Source organism: Loxodonta africana, chromosome 12, assembly GCF_030014295.1.
Source record: "Loxodonta africana isolate mLoxAfr1 chromosome 12, mLoxAfr1.hap2, whole genome shotgun sequence".
In the NCBI taxonomy this organism is placed as follows: domain Eukaryota; kingdom Metazoa; phylum Chordata; class Mammalia; order Proboscidea; family Elephantidae; genus Loxodonta; species Loxodonta africana.
The window spans coordinates 96,290,943-96,312,680 of record NC_087353.1 but is presented as its reverse complement, the minus strand read 5'-3'; the positions used below and the strand labels follow the sequence as shown (position 1 = coordinate 96,312,680).

At 55.3% G+C, this 21,738-nt stretch overlaps 1 protein-coding gene and 1 long non-coding RNA gene across 3 annotated transcripts in view; one reads left to right on the top strand and one right to left on the bottom strand.

Moving 5' to 3' along the window:
* LOC111752446 (uncharacterized) overlaps positions 1–14,728 on the bottom strand; it is a 30,069-nt gene extending 15,341 nt beyond the window's left edge. Inside the window, exon 1 of one of the 2 annotated variants that reach the window (XR_002787370.2) lies at positions 355–14,728. This is a non-coding gene — a long non-coding RNA (uncharacterized LOC111752446). The remainder of the gene's footprint in view (positions 1–354) is intronic. The other variant, XR_010323701.1, reaches the window with a different exon arrangement.
* A 22-nt stretch (positions 14,729–14,750) lies between these two features.
* ACTB (actin beta) lies at positions 14,751–18,430 on the top strand. The gene is made up of 6 exons (XM_010596269.3): positions 14,751–14,866; positions 15,917–16,045; positions 16,176–16,415; positions 16,882–17,320; positions 17,414–17,595; positions 17,804–18,430. Exons 2-6 carry the CDS (start codon positions 15,923–15,925, stop codon positions 17,945–17,947), a joined length of 1,128 nt encoding a protein of 375 aa, XP_010594571.1. The 5' UTR covers positions 14,751–14,866; positions 15,917–15,922; the 3' UTR covers positions 17,948–18,430.
* The last annotated feature ends 3,308 nt before the right edge of the window (positions 18,431–21,738 follow it).

Here is a 21,738-nt window from a genome sequence, read left to right as displayed (position 1 = left end):
GGAGAGGAAGCTGGGCCAAGTGGGCCGGGCCGCAGAGGGGCGGGGTGGGGGCCGGGCCGGGGACCGGCCCGATGGCCGAGGCCGGGTAGTTTATCTCCGGCCGCGCCGGGGACCTGGCCGCGGGAGGCGCGGAGCCCGCGCCCTGGAAACCGGCCGGCCTGGGAGCGCCGATGAGAGCCCGGCCCCCCGCTCCGATCCGGGCTGAGCCCGAGCCTGGCGTGGCCCTGGGCTCGAACCCCGGCTGAACCCAGACATGGGTGAGCCTGGACCCAGCTGACCCCGGCACTGCCCAGGCGGTGGTCCCCCACCCCCGCTAGAAGCCCTGGCCTGGCAAGTGGGTCTGGCCGCGCTCACCTGTAGATGGAGAGGGCTCTCTGATAACCGCCAGGGGCTCAGAGCAAGACCCTCTCTGACACCTGGGAGAGCTAGGGCCTCAGTCTTCTAGTCCAGTGACCCAAGAGGCCTGGTGTCTGGACCCAGCAGGGACAGCCTGGCCCACAGGGCAGAAGGAGGTCAGAGAAAGGCCTAGGGCTCTGAGAACCCACCACTTTACGTCCCCCAGGGTTGTCCAGTGCCCACCTTCAGCCCCTGGAGGCCATTTGTTGCCATCCGATCCCATTACCCAGATGGGCATACTGAAGCTCAGAGACAGCAGGTGGTACAAACAGGCCACTCTTCTGCTGTAGGGCCATGTGGACCTGGACTAGAGGGTTCCGGACACCCACAAGGCTCTCTTAGGCAGTCCCAAGGGGGATTCCCCCAGCCCCCCAGAAATTCCCAGATCTTGAGGCCTAAAGAGCTGAGCTCTGAGGGAGGGGCGGGGCCTGTGGGGCTCTGAGCATGGCCCTGGGACCTCCCCATACCCTACAGTCACCTTCCTTCTTGGCCCCTTCCTGAGTGTGCATGTGAGTGGCCCAGCCCCCGCAGGACTGGGGTTCCGGTTCAGTACAGTGGGGGCTGGGGGAATGCCTGCAGAGTGCTGGGCTCCAAGGCTGGCACCACACCCAGGACAAAGTGGCCCCAGGATGACAGGGAGAGGCCTGACTCCAGCCTCACACTTTGCCCTTTGACCTGGGCTCAGGCAGCCCCTGGGAGTGGGCTGGGGCATGGCCCGGAAACTCAGCTCCTCAGCTTGATTCGTGAACACCCTCCTCTTTCTCTTCTTCCCTGTCCACATCCCTGTTGCCACCCCAGCCCATCAAGGGCCCCAGCACTTTTCTGGGAACCAGAGCAGTCCTGAGCACACAATACACATCCTCCTTTCGTCCTCAGGACAGCCCCACAAATCTGGTTTGCACTCCTATTTCACAGATGAGAAAACCGAGGACCTTCCAGTAAAGTGACTTGCCCAGGGCCACACAGATGTCAGACATGTCCCAGCTTCACCTCCTTCCTAGCCATGTGTGAACTTGCACAGGTCCCTCACCTGACCTAGCCTTACCTGTGGTATGAGAAGCATCTGCCTCATGGGGCGATTGAGGGGAATCAAGCAGGACAGGACCTGGCTGCGGGGGATGGAGGCACACTGGGTCCCAGACAGGGCCCACCACCTTACCTCATCCAGGAGGGACCTGGTGGGCGGCAAATGCAGCAGGAAAGGCCCTGCTCGAAGGTGGGGAAGTAAGTGACACCCCCCAGGCATGTCTTCGACCTCCACTGCTGGCCTCCATGTCCACAACTATAAAATGGGGTGATGAGAGCTGCTCTGCCTCCCTCTTGGGGTTGCTATGGGGCCAAAATCAAATTAGAGAGCATCAGAAAAGCGAAAGAGCATCACAGACACACAGGTTATTATTCTCATTAGTATTATTATAATTATTATTATAGGTCTCGTACTTCTAATACAGACTTCTACTTGGCCAGAGGCAGAGGGAAGTCTGGAAGCAAGACTACAGAGTTTGTTTCAGAGCCCTCTTGGGCCTTTTTTTTTAATGTACAGCCATCTCCTGTAACATTAGACTTGGTCGTGCCCCTCTCCTGCTCATATACCTTCTATGGCTCCCACCACCCCTTGCAGAACAAAGTCCCAGCTCCTGAACCTGTGCCCAGCCCTGCTGAGTCCTCTGAGAACACCACTGCCCCAGGCATTCCAGGTGCCAGCTAATCTCCACTCCTGAAGCACTTTCCCACCTCCTGGCTGAGGTCTAATGCCACGTTCTTGCTGGGTGATCCAGGCAGCTTAGCTTTCCTTCTCCGGACAGTTAATCATCTTTGGGGGAAAGAAGCACAGTGGTCCCACAGCTGTCAACCAGGAGGCCTGGTTCTGAGTTCTAGTTTCCAGTTTCTGCCTAGCTCTTTGGCAGACCTCATGGTACCCACAGCTCTTGGCCCCAGAAGCTGTCCATGGGGTTCCCAACACCCAGAGGGACCTGTCCCTTGCTCTTATGGGCTCCAGTACCCAATCCTGGCCCAGCTACGTAAGCCTAGGCTCTGTTGTCCACCTTGGTCTCCCCATCTGTACAATGGGACCTGAACTAATAAAGGCCCAGTATATTACTTCCCTTCAAGGAGTAAGGGCCCTCAGCCCCCTCTGACCTCCTTTCCCAAAATTGTGTCCTGGGAGAGAGCAGGGCAGAGAGAGGGGGCCAGGCGGTGCTAAGAGGGTTCACCAGCCCCTATGGCCACCCTAAACCCCCTCACCCAATTGGCCTCTCTCTCAATTGAGGCCTCCATGTAAAATGATAGGACTTTACTGGGTGTCGGCCAGATAGAAATAGTATTGAGTCCTTATCTCCCCACCAAGATCTCACCTGACTCAATTTCCAAAGCGACCCAGCCGTGTCAGATGTTTGTGGTTCCCCCAACCCCTCCTCCTGTCAAGCCCTCCCTAAACTGCCTCCTTGGTAAACTCCTATTCAAACTTCGAGGCCCAGAGAAAAAGACAGCTCTTCTGGGAAGGCTTGCCAGACCCTAGTCTGGGTTGGCCTCCTCTACATCAACCCCTCATACATTCAGGATATCAGTCATTGTTTTCCCTGGGGGCATTGGGAGTACCCGGCTGGAGCCTGACCTGTGACTATTATCAGAGACTGAGTCAGCTGCAGCCTGAGACCTGAGGACTTCCGGTGATACTGGCCCTCCTCCTCCCCACCCGCCAACACCCGATGGGAGGTGTGAGCCCTGTGCCTGTGCCAGCCCAGCCCCTTTCTCCGTAGTCCCGTTCCTCCCTGCCAAGACTGTGCGCACACCCTCCTGGGGCAGGATGATCACTCCCTTGAGAGACAGCACATCCATGCTTGTCACCTCTGGACCTTCTGATACAGACCTGACTCTGTTCTTCCTTCCTTCCTCCCTCCCCCTCTGACCTCCTTCCTCTCTCTCTCCCTTCTTTCCTCCTCCCTTCCTCCCTCCCTCTTTCTCGCTCCTCTCTCCTTCATTCTCTCCCTCTCTCTCACTCCTTCCTTTCTTCTTTCTTTCCTTCCCCCGCTCCTTCTTTCCTTCTCTCCTTCCCTCTCTCTCCTTTCTCCCTTCCTTCTTTCAGCAGATAGGAGCTGAGTTTATTAAATACCAACTACATGCTTTGAGCTGGGGCAGCCACAGTGAGCAAAGCAGATGTGGCCCCTGCCTGTGGACTTTGGAGCCCTGAGGGACAGAGTAAACCTGTAATCACACAGATATATCTAATTATCAGCTGTGATGAGGTTAGGGAGGTACCAGAGCCTTGACCAGGTCTAAGAAAACCCAGTGCCGTCAAGTCTAGTGATCAGGAATGGCTCCCCGGAGATGGTGAAGTTGGCACTGAGCCCTGAAAGATGAGCAGGACTTAAAGAACCCAAAAAGGTGTATGTGTGTGTGTGGTGGGTGGAAACCATTATAGGCAGTAAGAAGGGCAACACCAAGGCCCTGAGGGAGGCAGGAGTTTGGCTCTGTAAAGAGCAGGGAAGGCCAGTGTGTCCGGGATGTGAGGTGAGGCTGCCGGAGGTGCGCCACACTCTCCCAACCAGACCACCACCACCAGTGTGCCACTAGATCGAGAATCAAAGCAGCTACCTTGACTTCTACCAGCATAGACTAGTTTCTTCTTTATTTTTTAAGAAAACAACTTTATTGCGATATAATTCAGGTACCATACTATTCACCCATTAACATGTACAATTCAGTTAGTTTTTACTAGATTCCCACATACATGCAATCATCACCACAGCCAATTGTAGGACATTTTCATCACCCCGAAAGAAACCCTGTACCTTTTAGCTATTACCTCTCTACCCCTCTACCCTTCCCCACTCCAAGCAACCGGTAATAATCTACTTTCTCTCTGTATAGATTTCTCTGTTCTAGACATTTCATATGAGTGGAACGATATAATATGTGGTCTTCCGTGACTGGCTCTTTCACTCAGCATAATGTCTTCAAGGTTCACCCATGTCGTAGCAGGTATCATGCCTTTTTTTTGGCTGAATAATATTCCATTGTATGAATATACCACATTTTATTTCTCTACTCATCTGTTGATGGATGCTTGGTTTGTCTCCACCTTTCGGATATTGTAAACAATGCTGCAATGAACATTGGTATACCAGGCTTTGTAGGGATATGACTTCATTTCTTTTGGGTATCTACCTAGGAGGAGAATTGCTAGGTCATATTTTTTTTTTTTTTATGGTAACATAGGAAATCCTGGTGGCTTAGTGGTTAAGTGCTACAGCTGCTAACCAAGAGGTCGGCAGTTCAAATCCGCCAGGTGCTCCTTGGAAACTCTGTGGTGCAGTTCTACTCTGTCTTATAGGGTCGCTATAGGTCGGAATCAACTAGACGGCAGTGGGGTGGGGATGGTAACATACTATCAGTTTGTCACACTGTGGTGGCTTGCATGTTGCTATGATGCTGGAAGCTATGCCATCAGTATTTCAAATATCACCAAGGTCACCCAGGATGGAGAGGCTTCAGTGGAGCTTCCAGACTACGACAGACTAGGAAGAAAGGCCTGGTGATCTACTTCCAAAAATTAGCCAGTGAAAACCCTATGGATCACAAGAGAATATTGTTCAACATAGTCCTGGAAGACGACTCACCCAGGTTGGAAGGCACTACAGTAGCCGCAATAAGGGACTCAAACATACCAACAATTGTGAAGATGATACATGCTGTTACACGTAAGGTCAGAGCCAACTCCAGGATAACTAACAAGGATAACACGGTAACTACACAGTTTACCATTTGAGCAACAGCCAGCCTGTTTCCCACAGCAGCTGCGTCATTTCGCATTGGCACCAGCAGAGTGGGAGGGCGCCAATTTCTCCACAGCATTGCCAACACTTGTTATTATCTGACTTTCTGATTTTAGCCATCCTAGTGGGTGTGTGAAGTGATATCTCCTTATGGTTTTGATTTGCATTTACCTGATGACTAATGACGATGACACTCCTTTTACGTTTATTGGCAATTCGGATATCCTGTCCTATAAAATGTTATTCAAGCCTTTTGCTCATTTCCCCCTTTTTTCCTCTTTTCTTTCTTGCTCAAATACTGTGCCAACATTCTCTTGTTGAAAAGCAATCCAGAAAGACATAAAGGAAAGGGTGGCAGTCCCCCTGCACCCCCTCCCGCATGCCTCCCCCACCGCTCCCCCACCACATGTCCCCTCTCCTTCTCTCCCCCTCCCTCCCCTCCTGAGTAGGAGCCCTTCCTCCCAGACTCTGCACATTCTGTGCATCACAGGCATGTGCACCCATGAGGAGGGAACCGATTTGTCTTGTGGGGTCACACAGCACAGTGTCACAGGGTGAGCACCCGAAAAGCTAACTCTGAGGGGGAGTCTGATGAGCCATTTACCTGGGGGTCCCTGGGACCAACAGAGGTTGAGGGGCGGGCGTGCAGTGGCAGCCTGGGCCGACCTATGGGGACCTCCGGAACAAGAGCGGCCCTTCCAAGCTGCCCCATGTTTGCCAAGATGGCTGGGCTCTGCAAAGCCCTTCATCGACCGGATTTCTTAGTGTCCACGGGCTACCGTCACAAAATACCACAGGGTGGGTGGCTTAAAAAAACAGAAATGTATTTCGTCATGGTTCTGGAGGCTGGGAGTCTGAGATCATGGTGTCAGCCAAGTTGACTCCTTCTGAGACTCTGAGGGAGAATGTGTTCCACCCCTTTCTCCTGGCTTCTGGCTGCTGCTGGTGATCCTTGGTGTCCCTTTGCTATTTAGAGACGCATCTGCACGCGGTATCTTCCCTGTGTGTGACCCTATTTCGTGCTCTTTCCTTTTATAAGTCACCACTCAGAAGGGATTAGGACCCACCCTACTCTGTATGACCTCATTAACTGATAATAAAAGAAAAATCCTATTTCCAAACAGGGTCACATTCACAGGTACAGGGGTTAGGACTTCAACATACCTTTTGTGGGGACATAATTCAATCTATGGAACCCTGGTGGCACAGCGGTTAAGAGCTGAGCTGCTAACCGAGAGGTTCGAAGTCACCAGCTGCTCCTTGGAAACTATGGGGCAGTTCTACTCTGTCCTGTGGGGTTGCTATGAGTCGGAATGAACTCGACAGCAATGGGTGTGGTTAATTCCGTTTATAGCACTGGACATTGCGTGGGACATCACAGCTTCTACTGCACACCCTAGAAGCTGTGCCGAATGGGCTAACCCCCCAACCACAAAATCCCCCTTGTGATGCTTCGTACCCTAGGGTGCTCCCGTAGGGTTTGCATAGACTGAGTTCCTTCCAGGGGACATTCAGGAGGTTTCCTTTTCCTCTGAAGTGATGGCCAGCTCCAGCTGTAGCTTTCATCTGGGGGCCTCCCACCTCTGAGGTTGGGTGCCCTGACAGATGCAGTTGGCAGAATTCCAGGTGGCCGATCTAGCCCTGGCACATGTTCCTGCTACATGGGGAGCAGGCGGGGCGTGTCCTCCCCCCACCTCCAGCTCCCCAGCAACCCCAGAGGTAGTGCCTGGGCCCCTGCACGGCCTCTCCTCTGCTCTGTTGGGAGGCCCTCACCACACCCCTTCCCCTCCTCCAGCCCCCCAGCAGCTCTGGGACAGAGAAGAGGCAGCGTCACCATCACATCGCAGAGACCTATGTGACTTTCCAGTGTGTGGCCCCCACATACCTGCTCTGGACAGCCCCAGCCCAGAGTCTCTGTACACCCACTCTTGTCCCCTGTCTACAGCTCTGTGAGGTTGAGGCAGGGGTCAGCCACATGACTGCTGCCACCAACACATCACTGTGTCCTCAGCAGGGAGATGACAAAGCTGCACGTTTGTAACTTTCTACCTGCTTCTACCGTCCCAGCTGCCTCCTGTGCACTGGGAGCCTGATGAGCCAGCTTTCTGGGTCCCTGGGTGATGCAATAGGTTAAGGGCTTGACTAGTGTCTGAAAGATTGGTAGTTCTAATCTACCCAGAGGTGCCTCGGGAGAAAAGCCTGGTAATTTACTTCCAAATGGTCACAGCCTTGAAAACCCTATGGAACACACATGGGGTTGCTGTGAGTTGGAATCAACTGGTTTGGTTTGTTCTTTTTTTGGGGGGAGGGTAGCCCCTGGGAGCCCTGTTCTGCAGGAATGGAGCAGAGGCCACAAGAAGGGTGCAGTGCAATGAGGCCCCCAGCCTTTGGAAGGCCCACAAGAAAGGAACTGGGTGGGACAGGCTCCCTGCTGAGTCTCTGAGCGAGCCCAGCACAAGGCCCATCACTCAGGAGGGGGCAGGAATTCTTGCTGGTTTTAACCTGGAGGCTCTATAGAGGACATGATGCTGGAGTCTCGCTTCCAAGATAACCCAGAAGGGTGTTGTAGGTAGTGGGGACAGCAGCTACAAGTTGGCATTGGCACGACGGAGCCCAGTCCTGCGTGGGACCTGCATATCCATCTGACTCAGGAAAGGGAGAGTGGTAGGGGTGGCAGGGCTGCAAGGACAGGGCAAGGAGGGCAGCTTCTATCCTGGAGACCAGGTAGTGCAGAGCCAGGGCCTGCAGGGTGGGACCTGCCCAGGTCAAGAACTGTTCCCTTTTGACCTAGGGAAGTGGGGACCTGGACACCCTGGCTCTCTTGGCAGAAGACAAAGCATTGTCTGTACCATCCAGGTGGCACACAAAATGCAAAGCCCCCAGTACTGAGGCTCTGGCTTTCCCTGAGTGCTGTGGTGTGATTCTGGGTAAGCCTCTGCCTATCTCTGGGCCTCAGCTTCCCCTTTGTAAATAGGCAGGGGGTGTGTGCTTCCAAGGTGCCTGTGACAAGCCCAGCCCAGACTGTGTCACCACCACCTGGTCTCACTGACCCTGCAGGCTCAGAGTCCTGGGGTCACCTCCCAGGAATGTCTGGCAGGTGGGTAGCAGAGCTGGATCCCTTCAACACAGAGCTGAACGTAGTTCCAAGAGGGGAAGGCTGGGCCCCAAGAGAGGGCCTCTGGGGTGGGACGATGCTACCTCATTCCCAGGTACCCAACTGGGCTCTATCACTCTGGCTGGGCTGAGCGAAGAAGTCCCAGTGTCCAGCCCCCTGCTCCTGTGCTCAGTTGGCTTATTGCCAAGTCCTACCTGGGCCTGAACAACTCCCCTGCACATAGGCCCTCAGGAACATCCCTGGTCCCCCTTAAACACTCCCAATGCTACAGGCTCCCTAGAGCAGGTCTAAGCAGCTAAGGAGCCCACCAGCCAAAGTATGGTGTCCCGGGATTGAGCCCTGCTCACCTCTGGCCTTGGTGGCCCCTGGCTAGCAGACAGCCCAGCTGACTTAATTAGGTAGCTAAAATTACTCCCTAGAGGCCTGGGAGATTCAGTTCACGGGGCCTCCATTAATTACTTCTGGGAAGCCCTGGCTGCTGCCCTCCCCTGACCTCGCCTGTCATATCCCAGGCTCGTAACACCTTTGGGCCTCCTCCCTAGCCTTCACTGGGTTGGGGTCTTCTCTGGCCACTGGGGAACCAATCCCATGGGGTCATGACTGTGTTGGTGTCCCCCGCAGTGGACCATGTGGGCTGGGCCCCTCACGTCCCTGGCAGCTAGCAAGAGGCTGGGTTTGGGGGTGACATCAGGAAACCCAGGCAGCTGCCTGAGGTTCCTGGTCAGGCCAGCCCAGCCGGCAGCAGAGATTTCTGGCGGAGCAAGGTCTGGTTACGTGGCTATGTGTCCGTGCCCTATTGAATTCCCACTTGGACAGGCCCCAGGCCCGTGGCCGAGGAGTCAGTGCCAGCTGAGGAGGGCCCCATGTGGAGCCCAGTGTGCTCCCTACCGTCAGCCCAGGGGACCTGGCTCTGCTACCACCTGGCTGATTTATCTGTTGTTCTGAGCCTCAGTTTGCCCATCTGGGACATGAAGCTGTGAACAGTGACCACATAAAAGCATAAGGACTCAGGGAGCCCCCTCAAGGCTCTCCACGGTCCTAAGCCCTGAGTGAGGCTCTAGAGTCCTAGGTTCTGGTAATAGCCAGACTGTGCTATTAACTGCAGGGGAAAATCTCTCACCCTCATTGGCCTTGGTTTGCCCGTCTGAGCAATGGGGAGATTCTGGCCAGAGCATGTGGTGATCCAGGCAGAGCTCCGGATGCATGCCCAACGCACAGTAGGCTCTCAGGACTTCTGCCTTCCCTTTTCCTCTCTTGGACATGGGGGGGTGGGGGGGAGGCCAGGAAGGGTAGGCTGAGCCCAAGATGGTGAGTCAGCTGTGCCCCGCCCACCTTCACTTTCCCAACACCTCCCTTCCCCCTTCCCCTTTCACTTCCTCAGGCCCCTCCAGGGGGGTGCCCCCCATACCTCCACTACCCCACTCCTATGGGCACTTCAAGCACCCATTTCTGAGTCCCAGGGCCAGGCAGGAAATCAACAGGGATAAGGCCACCCGGTAGGAAGGGAGTGAGACACCAACACTGGCCATGTCCCTGGAAGCCCAAGCTCACACTGACTGTTCTCCCCGCCACTCTCTGTGAGCTGGGGGCCACCCTGCCCGGTTTCCCAGCTGCTTGTTCTGGCAACCCTGCGCTGGGTGCGTGGGCCAACACCCCAAACATCAATACCCAGAGCCCCTAGAATCCCACTTGACTGAACTTGAAGTTGCTGCCGCCCCACCCCCTACCCTTGGCCTGAACTGCTGCCAACATCTCAAGCAGAGGGGCCCAGGGGTCCCAAGGGCTGCCAGAGCCTCCAGCTGGCCACCCACTCCAGGCAAGCTGTGGGGAGCCAAGGGAGGGGCTGGAAGAAGCGCCTGTAATAACCACAACCTTACGAGAGGGCCTGGGAAGCCAGGACCCCTGGCCGCCCCCTACCCCAGGCTGCCTGGGAGGCTCCCTCTCAGCTCTTTGGGTCTATCTGGATTGGCTCAGTTTCTCATCTGGAGAACAGGGACAATTGGCCCTATGGCCGACGTATTCAGTGACAAGAAGAAAGGAACCAGCTGATGTGTGTGTATGTGTGTACATGAGTACAGAGTACATGTGCATGTATATATATGTGTGTATGCATATGCGTATATGTATCTGTGTGTGTCTAGAAGGGAAAGTACAGGGAGACTTTTTTTCTTTGTCTGAATAATTGAATCAAATGAGCAAGGCTGGGAACTCCCCGGGAGGGCAAGGCAGGTTTCTCTGGGTGCCCTGGGGACTGCAAGAGAGAGGGTAGTTTTTAAGGATTTTTTCGAACTCTCCCAAGAAGCGTCAGCAGTTCCCAGTTTCTCTAGGGCAATGTCCCCCCTTGCCAGATGAGTGGCGGGGAGCAGGGAAGGCCCCGACTGTCCGGCACAAGGAAAGGCAATGTCTGGAGGCTTGGCCTAGGTGGAGTCCGTGACCCTGGCCATGGCCCAGCCCAGCCCTCCTGCCTCTGAAACCCTCCCTTTCTCTTCACCACCTCCTTCAGCTGCCTGTCACCTCCCCAGAGAGGCCCACCCTGACTGTCCTTTGGCACAGTGATTAAGAGCTCAGCTGCTAACCAAAAGGTCAACTGCCCCCAAACCCTACGGGGCAGTTCTACCCTGTCCTATAAAGTCCCTATGAGTCAGAACCTACTTGATGGCAGTGGATTTGGTCTCAGGTTCTCCTTCTTAAGGAAACCTGTGCTTGCCCTGAGAGAGGCATTAGACTTGTTTTTCTTTGCTCTTTTGTTCGAGGTCTGTCTCAAGGATTACACTCATGATCCTTGCTCAGAACAGTGCCTAATGAACTCTGGAAGCCTGTCTGGCTGATCGGTGCGTGGGAAGCAGGATCAGTGTGATCTAGGAGGTGCTCCAGAGGAAAGGCCTTTCAGATTCAGCTCCTGGCTGTGCCCTTGCTGTGTGATCTTGGCTGGACTTCTTTGCCTTTCTGAGCAGGAAAGCTACTGCTATTCTGGCAGAGGAGGGAGGAAGTCATGGTAGGCTTCCTGGAGGAGGCAGCCCAAGAGGGGACACTGAAGGCTGAGGAGATCTTGGGCAGGAGGCAGAGGGACCCCCAGCACATGCTCTCCAGATTCCTGAGGTCCAATTGCTCAAAGGGGTCTGGGTTGTGCCTTGAGAACATTCTAGAAACAGGGGAGATGGGGGCAAGAAGTGGCAGGAGAGAGCAGGTATGGGGCCTCAGGATGGATTGTTGTGTGACCAAGAGCTGGTGCTGTCCTCTCTGGTCCTCAGGAGGCAAGTGCTGAGGAGGGAAGAGTCCAGGAATTCAGCCTTTTGAAGAATCTTTGATCCAGGTCCCTGGGGACATTCCAGGGGACACTTTAGCCAGGGAGCAGCAATGTCAGAAGGAAGGTGAGGCTGCCACCTCTGGGTGCCTGGAGTTTGGATCCTTCACACAGGGGTGCCAGCCCTACGTGCTTTACCAGTCCTGCCTCAGTTTCCTCATCTGTAAAAACGAGATGTTTCAGCTCCTCCTTCACTCCAGCACTCAGTCACCCCTCACTGAGCACCTACTGTATGTGGGGTCTCTGCCCTACTGGAGCCAAAAGTCTAGAAAGGGAGTTCTCCTGCCCTGCTCAGCCTCCCTTCTCAAAAAAATGGAGCGTGGGACCCCCGCCTGGCAGTGGGGCTTCAAGGGAGTGGCCCCTCCATAGGCACTGTAAATGCTACAAGACACCGTGTTAGAGATGTCCCCTTGTCTGGGGGCCTTGCAGGGTGGGGGAATCCCTAGAGCAAAGGCATGGAGGTGGGACCAAGGCGCTGAAAGAAAAAGTACCAGGGGAGCAGGTGGAGTCTGCAGCGGCTGGGCCCCAGCTGAGGTCTTGCTGTGGCTCTGCCGAGACCTGAAGTCCCAGCTGTGAAACTCCCTGCAAGAGCGAATTTCCCAAGCTAAGAAGAACCTGTTCACTTCCTCTCTCCTGCCCTCTCCACCCCCTCCCTCCAGCTCTCCACTTCCTCTTTTCCTCTTCCTCTGCTTGCTTTCTCTCTCTGGCCTGTTTACTGGCCAACTGAGCGCCTCCCCCACCTAGGCTGGCTGCCCTAGCCCCCTCCTGCACCCCATCTCCACAGGGTCCTCTCTGAAGGCTGAGGACACCCAGTCAGATGCCACTCAGTTGCCGTGGAGTCCATTCCAACTCATGGCAATGCCATGTGTGTCAGAGAACTGTGCTCCATAGGGTTTTCAAAGACTGGTTTTTCAAAAATAGATTGCCAGGCCTTTTTTCCAAAGTGTCTCTGGGTATACTAGAAGCCCCAGCTTTTCAGTTACAGCTTTTCAGTTAACCTTCTGCACCTCCCAGGGATTGAGGACAGACAGGTGGTCAATTTTTCATTTAGCAGAGTAGGCCCCTGGGGTGCATGTGGTGGGAAGTAGGGAGGCCAAGACCCTCCAAAGGTTCAGTTATAAATGTGGGCCCAGCACAGTGATCTTGTGTGAGAAGGAGGGTGTATGTGGACCATGCTAATGGGCTCCCCAGGGAGGGGTGTTCTTGGATGGGCCTTGCAGGATGCATAGGAGAGCAAAAGGAAGTGGCGGTTGCAGGCAGAGGGAGCCAGAAGGCCAGGAATGTTACAGCCTGAGGCGAGGTGAGCTGGAGTGCCTGTCACTTGACAGGCCCCTGGCTGGGTGCCTGGGCAGAGGCCTCTGAGAAGAGGCCAGGTAGAGCTCAGGACCCTTGCCCTATAGCTCTGGCCCGCCCCGCTTGCTCAGCACCCATTAGGCTCTGTGCACACAACGGGAGCACAGCCTCATCAACAGTGAGTGGAAAAGGTTGCCCCCCAGCCTGCTGAATCACAGGGTTGGCAGATTCTGAGGCGGCTGGCAAGACTCCTGCCACTGAGAGACACAAGGCCAGGGACAGGGCAGTCCAGCCCCCAGGGAGGGGAGGCAGGGAGTGGACAGGTTGAGAAAGTGCTCCCAGGCCTGGGCGGTAACAGTGGAGCAGTGGCAAGTCACCTGGCAGGCCTCTGGGAATGTGTGCATGGGGCTCGGAGCTTATGACCTCCTCTGTAAGCCGGGTGGTGGTCACTCTGTCCATCTTCAAAGTGCTCTGCCACCTCTTTCCTGGCCACAGGTACCACACCCCTATGAGGGCTAATGGAGCCTTCATTTCCACACACATTCCCCAAGCACGTGCTATGTGCTGCAAAGCCCTGGGCAGACAGGGTGTCCAGCATGGACCAGTGGTGGCAACTAGTGTGTGCCCCTAGCTGGACCACCTTCCTGTTTTCTTCATATGCAAGTCCAGCTTCTTGTCACCAGCTCCAGAAGGCCTGCATGCCTCCCTAGCCAGAGCCACATGCTACTCTGGGATCCCATGGCCCTGGGCTTCTGTCCGGACACACTGACCAAGATGTGGCTACCCAAATCAGGCTAGTAGCTCCCGGAACAGGGAAGTGGGCCACTCACTGCTGACCACCTGGAACACTCCTGGGCATAGATAGAGGTCCTGCCCAGTGTTTGGTGAACAGACCCAGGGCAAGAAAGAGTGACCAGAGGCTCTTGAAGGACAGCTCCCACCACCACTGTCCCCCAGCTCCTCTCTGGCACAGGCAGTGTCCCTCCCCAGTGTTCTTTGCAGACTCCAGATGGTCCAGGCAGGCAGCTCAGCTGTAGCCACACATGACAATGGATGGTGACCCAGGCCTCAGGGCTGTACTGAGCCCAGCAGGGCCTAGCAGCTGCTCGGCCACCGGCTAACGGCCCTGGTCTGGCCTGGGTGTGCCCAGGCAGCCCTCAGAGGCAGCCTGGCACCATGGGAACAGTTTCCTTGCTCCATGGAGCCCAAAGCCTGTGGCTGGGGTGGCTGGGAGACTTCCGCACAGTGAAACCTTGAGGTCCTGGGGCCTGGGCCCTGAGGTCCTTCTAAGTGGCCACAAGCCCCCTGACTCCCCCAACCCCTACCCTCAGCCCCAGACCTCTGAGTAGGGCCCCCCTGCTCCGTAGCAAGCTGACCATTCCAGCCAGAAACCCCCAGCCCGTCCAGGCAGTTTCGCTAATGTTGGCAACGGGCAGTGACCCCTGACTGCCCCCACCTCACTTCCCCTCTCCCGCTGCTCCTCAAGCAGGTGCCCACAGCAACCAGGCCTCTGGCAGTACCCAAGCTGACCCGTGCCAATCGGGCGTGCACTGCTCATGTGACATCCACACCCCGAGGGTCCCGGATAGGGGGTGCGGAGAGCGGGGCAGGCGGTGGCCCAGGGCGCGCACCCTGGCCCACGAACCCAGCACCCAAGGGCGGCCAAAGCCAAAACTCTCCCTCCTCCTCCCTCCCTTCCTCAATCTCGCTCTCGCTCTCTCTTTTTTTTTTTTTTGCAAAAGGAGGGGAGAGGGGGTAAAAAAATGCTGCCCTGTGCGGCGAGGCCGGTGAGTGAGCGGCGGGCGGCCAATGAGCGGCCGCCGTTCCGAAAGTTGCCTTTTATGGCTCGAGCTGCCGCAGCGGCGCCCTATAAAACCCGGCGGCGCGTCGCGCAGCCACTGCCGAGACCGCGTCCGCCCCGCGAGCACAGGCCTTTCGCCACCGCACCGCTACCGCCGCCGATTCACACCCGCCACCCCCAAGGTAAGCCCCTGGCCGGGACCCCGCGCACAGTGCCCCCGCTGATGGCGGCCCCGTGCACAGTCCCCCCGCTGATGGCGGCCCCGTGCAGTCCCCGCGCTAATGGCGGGGCCCCGCGCACAGTCCCCTCGCTGATGGCGGCCCCGTGCACAGTCCCCCCGCAGATGGCGGCCCCGTGCACAGTCCCCCCGCTGATGGCGGCCCCGTGCACAGTCCCCGCGCTAATGGCGGGACCCCGCACTCAGTCCCCCCGCTGATGGCGGCCCCGTGCACAGTCCCCGCGCTAATGGCGGGGCCAGCGCACAGTCCCCCCGCTGATGGCGGGACCCCGCGCACAGTCCCCCCGCTGATGGCGGGACCCCGCGCACAGTCCCTGCGCTAATGGCGGGACCCCGCGCACAGTCCCCGTGCCCTCTTTCTGGACAGGCAGCACCCCTTGGCCGAGTTGCCTTGGTGTCTGCCCACAAACCGCGGCCCCGCGACAAGTGAAGACCCGGGAACAAGGGCTTGGGAAGCATGGCCCTGAGGGGTTCAGTGGTCGGGGTCGGGGAGACCCAGCCTTTGTCTGAGCGGGCAGGCTGCTTGCTGCCAGCCGCCTGGCTAAGTGGGTGGGAGCGCGCGGCGGGCCCAAGCCGGGGCCGTGTGGGGGCTGGGGCGCTACTGCGCGTGCGTCCGGCAGCCGCGAACGCGGACAGCGCGGGCCGGGCCTGTAGGGTGAGGGCGGGGCGGCCGTCCCGGAAGGGGTGGGGTCGCAGCAGCCGTGAAGGCGGCTGCGCGCACTTAACTCCCTCCGCCCGCCGAGGGTGTGGCCGCGCGCCCAGCCGGGTTTGAACGGGGCTTGGGCGGGGCCGGCGTTCGGGGGGCGGGGCCTGGCCTGCGGCCGTTGCCGAACAACCTTTGCCTTTTATGGTAATAACGTGGCCGGCCCGGCTTCCTTTGTCCCGAGGCCGCGCGCCGGCGCCCCCTGGCGGCCCGAGGCTGCCGCGCGCCGGAAGCGGGGAGGGGCGCAGCGGGCGGGGCGGGGGCGTCCTGCTCATAGACTGCTCCCCGCAGTTCGCCATGGACGATGACATCGCTGCTCTCGTGGTCGACAACGGCTCCGGCATGTGCAAGGCCGGCTTCGCGGGCGACGACGCCCCCCGGGCCGTCTTCCCTTCCATCGTGGGGCGCCCCCGGCACCAGGTAAGGCGACAGTCTATTTGAAGTGGGTGGGTGAGTGGGTGGGGCTCTCTCTTGGGCGCGGCCCCTGGGACCTTGGGAAGGCCATATGGGCGGGGGTCAATGCTGACTGCCTCCTGCCCTTCTTCCGCAGGGTGTGATGGTGGGCATGGGCCAGAAGGATTCCTATGTGGGCGACGAGGCCCAGAGCAAGAGAGGCATCCTGACCCTCAAGTACCCCATTGAGCATGGTATTGTCACCAACTGGGATGACATGGAGAAGATTTGGCACCACACCTTCTACAACGAGCTGCGTGTGGCCCCCGAAGAGCACCCTGTGTTGCTGACTGAGGCCCCCCTGAACCCTAAGGCCAATCGCGAGAAGATGACCCAGGTCAGTGGCCAGATGGGGTCCTGTTGGGTGGCATCCGCCACCCTTTTTTAACTTTCTCCACCACGCTCTTTCTCACTTGTCCTTCTTTCTGCCGTTCTCCTAGGAGTCTCTTCTCTGATCTCAGTCTCCTGTGGAACTGTACAGGTTCTGTTTGCCTTTCCCCAGACGCAGTCTCTCTCTGGTGTTTGTCTCAGTGACTAGGTGTTTTAAGCCTTTAGTGCTGTGGGTGTAGGTACTAACACTGGTTCTATGGCATAACCAAGAGGCTGGTGTAAGATGGCCTCAGAGTGTGTATTCAGTAGGTGCACAGTAGGTCTGAACTGAATCCTCATCCCCACCCCCAGCACTCTTAGCTGTGTTCCTTGCACTTTCTGCATGTCGCTGGTCTGGTCTGGCTGTTCCCTCCCCTCTTGGGTGGGCAGGGCCAGCTTCCTGTGCCTGACAAGGCCTCATGTCTTCCCCACAGATCATGTTCGAGACCTTCAACACCCCCGCCATGTACGTGGCCATCCAGGCCGTGCTGTCCCTGTATGCCTCTGGCCGTACCACCGGCATTGTGATGGATTCCGGCGATGGGGTCACCCACACTGTGCCCATCTATGAGGGCTATGCTCTCCCCCACGCCATCCTGCGTCTGGACCTGGCTGGCCGGGACCTGACGGACTACCTCATGAAGATCCTCACGGAGCGAGGCTACAGTTTCACCACCACGGCTGAGCGGGAAATTGTGCGTGACATCAAGGAGAAGCTCTGCTACGTTGCCCTGGACTTCGAGCAGGAGATGGCCACGGCGGCCTCCAGCTCCTCCCTGGAGAAGAGCTATGAGCTGCCTGATGGGCAGGTCATCACCATTGGCAACGAGCGGTTCCGCTGCCCCGAGGCCCTCTTCCAACCTTCCTTCCTGGGTGAGTAAGCTGGGCTCCTGGCCCCTGCCCTGCACAAGGGCCAGGTGTCCCTGCAGCAAAACTAAATCTAGTCTGCCTTCCATTTTCTTCCAGGAATGGAATCCTGTGGGATCCACGAAACTACCTTTAACTCCATCATGAAGTGCGACGTTGACATCCGCAAGGACCTCTACGCCAACACAGTGCTGTCCGGCGGTACCACCATGTACCCGGGTATTGCTGACAGGATGCAGAAGGAGATCACAGCGCTGGCACCTAGCACAATGAAGATCAAGGTGAGTGTGTCCAGTCACATGAGTTGGGAGACGTCCACCAGTTTGTTGGCCATTGTGTGGGATGGTCCCAGTGGTTGTCCAGGCGGTCGTCAGCCATCTTGGCGTGTGGTTCCCTAGGATGTTCAGGAGGCTTTTCTGTCACCATGTGCCAGTCCCACAGGGCCTCCACATCCCAGTTCTCACACAGATTGTCTGCTTCTCTCCCCAGATCATTGCTCCTCCTGAGCGCAAGTACTCAGTGTGGATCGGCGGTTCCATCCTGGCCTCGCTGTCCACCTTCCAGCAAATGTGGATTAGCAAGCAAGAGTACGATGAGTCCGGCCCCTCCATCGTCCACCGCAAATGCTTCTAGGCGGACTGTCTTTAGTTGCGTTACACCTTTTCTTGACAAAAACCTAACTTGCGCAGAAAAAAAAAAAAGAGATGAGATTGGCATGGCTTTATTTGTTTTTTTTTTTTTTTTTGGTTTATGTTTTTGTTTTTTTTTTTTGGCGCTTGACTCAGGATTTAAAAACTGGAACGGTGAGGGTGACAGCAGTTGGTTGGAGTGAGCATCCCCAAAGTTCTACAATGTGGCCGAGGACTTTGATTGTACATTGTTCTTTTTTTAATAGTCATTCCAAATATTGTGCGATGCGATGTGACAGGAAGTTCCTGCCTTCCCAAAAGCTGCCCCACTTCCCCCTAAGGAGAAGGGCCTGGTCCCCGCCCCAGGTCCACACAGGGGCAGGGGACAGGTAGGATTGCTTTTGTGTAAATTATGTAATCCAAATTTTTTTAAAAAAAAAAAAAACTTCCGCCTTAATACTTTTTATTTTGTTTTATTTTGAATGGTCAGCCCCCCTTTTTTTATTCCCTGAACTTTAGAAGTGTGAGGGCTTTTGGTCTCCCTGGGTTGGTTGAGAAGTGGAGGCAGCCAGGGCTTACCTGTACACTGACTTAAGACCAGTTCAATAAAGTGCACACCATAAAGAAGCAAGGAATGGCTCTGTGGTGATGTCAGGTGTCCCTGCAGCAGAGGTTGCAGCTGGAAGAAGGGTAGGGCAGTTGGGGGGGGGTTACACCATGCCAACCTCAAACTGGGAGGATTGGGGTATCTCAAGTAAGTCTGGAGATGGAGCCTCCTAAATCTAATAGAAAACATACTGGCCTGACCCATGGGACTCTCCCATCTGCTTTCCTAGGTAGCCTTAATACTGAGGTCCTGGAGTCAATGCTGGCCTCAAGAGGTTAAGGAGGGTTCAGGTCTGCAGCTCCCCCAGAATACATAACGGGAGTTTGTCAGGCTAGGTGGCCTGTGGCAGGGTTCTGGGGTTTGGTGCGCACCTTCATACCTGCTGCTGAGGGAGGCTCCCTTGGAGAGCAGGGCTCTTGGAAGAGTTCTCTTGGAATGGGGCAGGGAAAACGGGCCTTCTAGGCGCACATTACTGCCCTCCTCGCTTCATGACTCTTGCTGTCCTTTTGCCCCAATGAGAGTCACAAAGCAGCTGAGGGAGAGGCCGTAGCTCCTTGCCAGGGCACACAGACCCTAAACTGCAGCTGGTTACCCTGCCCGCCCTCACATGGATGATTCCTGGGAACCTAGAGGAGTCCAAGGCCCAACTTGAGAGGAAACCCTGTTGGCAGAGATGGCTCAGAGGGGGTGCTTGGACAAGGTTTGGATTCTGCCTTGGGGCCAAGGGTGGGAAGCCAACCTGTCCAGTCAGTCTGCCCGATTCCTCTGTGCTCCACAGGGTGGGAAGCAGCCAGGCTCCTGGGGAGTGGGCTCTGCTCTAGGGCTGCTACCCTGACTCCATTCTGCAGGGGTCTACTTGTCACTTCTCCCAGAGGAAACAAGGTTAGTTACCTTCCCTCCATCTTCTGCTGGCAGACCCTGGCAGAATGGGAGGGAGGGGACATGTGTAGTTGCCATTTTTTGACCCTTATCTGCAAAGGAAGTGGGAGGTGCAGAAATCAAGCCCCAGGACAATGGTGATTCTGGGGGATGCCCCTCTCCATGTTCTAAGGAAAGTCACTGCCCAGGGCCCCGCTGAACCCCGGAGGCGGCCATTGGCCCTGGCCAGTTCAGTAGTCCCTCTGCTCTGTGCCCCTCAGAAGGAACATGCTTTGCCCAGAATCCCAGAGTTGAGTGGCTACTTCGGGGTTAGAGGAACATGGAGAAGTTTTTTATTAGTCAAAGCTGATCATCTGCTTGCAGTAAAGGAGACAGTCCTGAGACCTGAAGGGCTTCCAAAATCAGATAGGAGAGTGCAGGCCTCTGAGCTTACCGGTGGCTGATTTTCCCAGGTAGTACATAAAACAGCCGAGCTTCAGGGCACCTTCTGCAAATGGCCCTGTGTCCATGGGATACTGGAGTTGCCTTTTAGCTGTTGGCTAAGAAACCATTTGCCATCAAGTCAACTCCCTACTTACTCCTGGCAACCCCTTGTGTGTTAGAGTAGAACTATGCTCTGTAGAGTTTTCAATGACTGATTTTTTGGAAGTAGATCACCAGGCCTTCTTCAGAAGCGCAGCTGAACGTGTTGACTTTTTGCACTACCCAAAGATGCAGAGATAAAGGACAAAGCCAGAGCCCTGTGGAAAATTCTGTGGCCCCAACCTCCTCTGTGATTGTGTTAGAGATCCCAGGAAGAAGAGTCTGTCCTAGGAAGTCCCTTGGGCCAGTTTTGTCTCTTTTGGTCCAATTTGGGAGTGTTGAGGCAGAGGCTCTGGAAGCTGCCAGTAAGTTTCCACCTCGGGTCTCTTACTCATTCAACAGATGTTTATTAAGTGCCTACTGTATGCTGGGCCTGAGGCTACTGAAATGAACTGGACACAGCCCCTGCTCTGGGCGAGCTCTCAGTCTGCAAACAAGGACCCCATTCATTCATTCTTCATTCAGCCCTTATTTGTTGGTTAACATTGTGCCAGGTGCTGGAGTACAGTGGAGAACAAACCATATGTGGTTCCTGTCCTCACGAGGCACCCAGTTTAATGGGGGAAGAGATAAATACATAGGCAAAGGAATGAATATATAATCACAAGGTTTATAAAGAAAGAAGAAAAAGAGCAGAGGCTATAAGCGAGAAAATAGGACCCAGAGAGCTAACAGACACACAAGGAAGTGCTTGTGATTATTAGCCATTAGGTGCAAATCAAAACTACAATGAGATACCATCTCACCCTGACAACACTGGCACTAAACAACAGAAAATAAGAAATGTCGGATAGGTTGTGGGAGACTGGAACTCTTAGGCACTGCTGATGGGAAAGTAAAATGGTACAACCACTTGGAAATTCATGATATGGCACTTACTTAAAAAGCTGGAAATACCATATGATCCAGCTATGCCACTCCTAGAAATAATGAGCTAGAGAAATAAAAGCCGTCACACGAATAGACATGCACACCCGTGTTCCTTGCAGCATTATTCACAATAGCAAAAAGATGGAAACAACCTAAATGCCCCATTGACAGATGAATGGATAAACAAATTATGGTACATACGTACAATGGAATACTCAAAAAACAAACAAACCTGTTGCTGTCTCATAGATACCCTCGGGACAGAGTAGAACTGCCCCATAGAGTTTCCAAAGAGCGCCTGGCAGATTTGAATCACTGACCTTTAGGTTAGCAGCTGTAGCACTTAACCACTACGCCACCAGGGCTTCCAAGGGAATACTACTCAAAGATAAAAAACAAGGCTGAATCCATGAAACATCTCAACATGGATGAATCTGGACGCCATTGTGCTGAGTGAAATGAGCCAGTCACAAAAGGACAAATATTGTACAAGACTGCTATCACAAGAACTCAAAAAATGGTTTACACACAGAAAAAAACATTCCTTGATGGTTACGATGGTGGCGAGGGGCAATCACTAAATAGATAGTAGACAAGTGTCAGCTTTGGTAAAGGGAAAGACAACTCACAACGTAGGGGAAGTCAGCACAACTTGACCAAAACAAATGCATAGAAGTTTCCTAGACATATCCAAACAACTTGAGGGACCAAGATTCTGGGGCAGGGAGCTGGGAACCATAGTCTCAGGGGACATCTAGGTCAATTGGCATAATATAGTTCATAAAGAAAATGTTCTACATCCTACTTTGGTGAGTAGCAGGGGTCTTAAAAGCTTATGAGCAGCCATCTAAGATACA

What these genes read in the sequence shown, in the direction of transcription:
- ACTB (XM_010596269.3), top strand. Translation starts at nt 15,923, where the DNA reads ATGGACGATGACATCGCTGCTCTCGTGGTCGACAACGGCTCCGGCATG. An exon ending in TGGGGCGCCCCCGGCACCAG is followed by an intron (nt 16,046 to 16,175) that starts GTAAGGCGACAG and finishes CTTCTTCCGCAG; the next exon opens with GGTGTGATGGTGGGCATGGG. An exon ending in CTAGCACAATGAAGATCAAG is followed by an intron (nt 17,596 to 17,803) that starts GTGAGTGTGTCC and finishes TTCTCTCCCCAG; the next exon opens with ATCATTGCTCCTCCTGAGCG.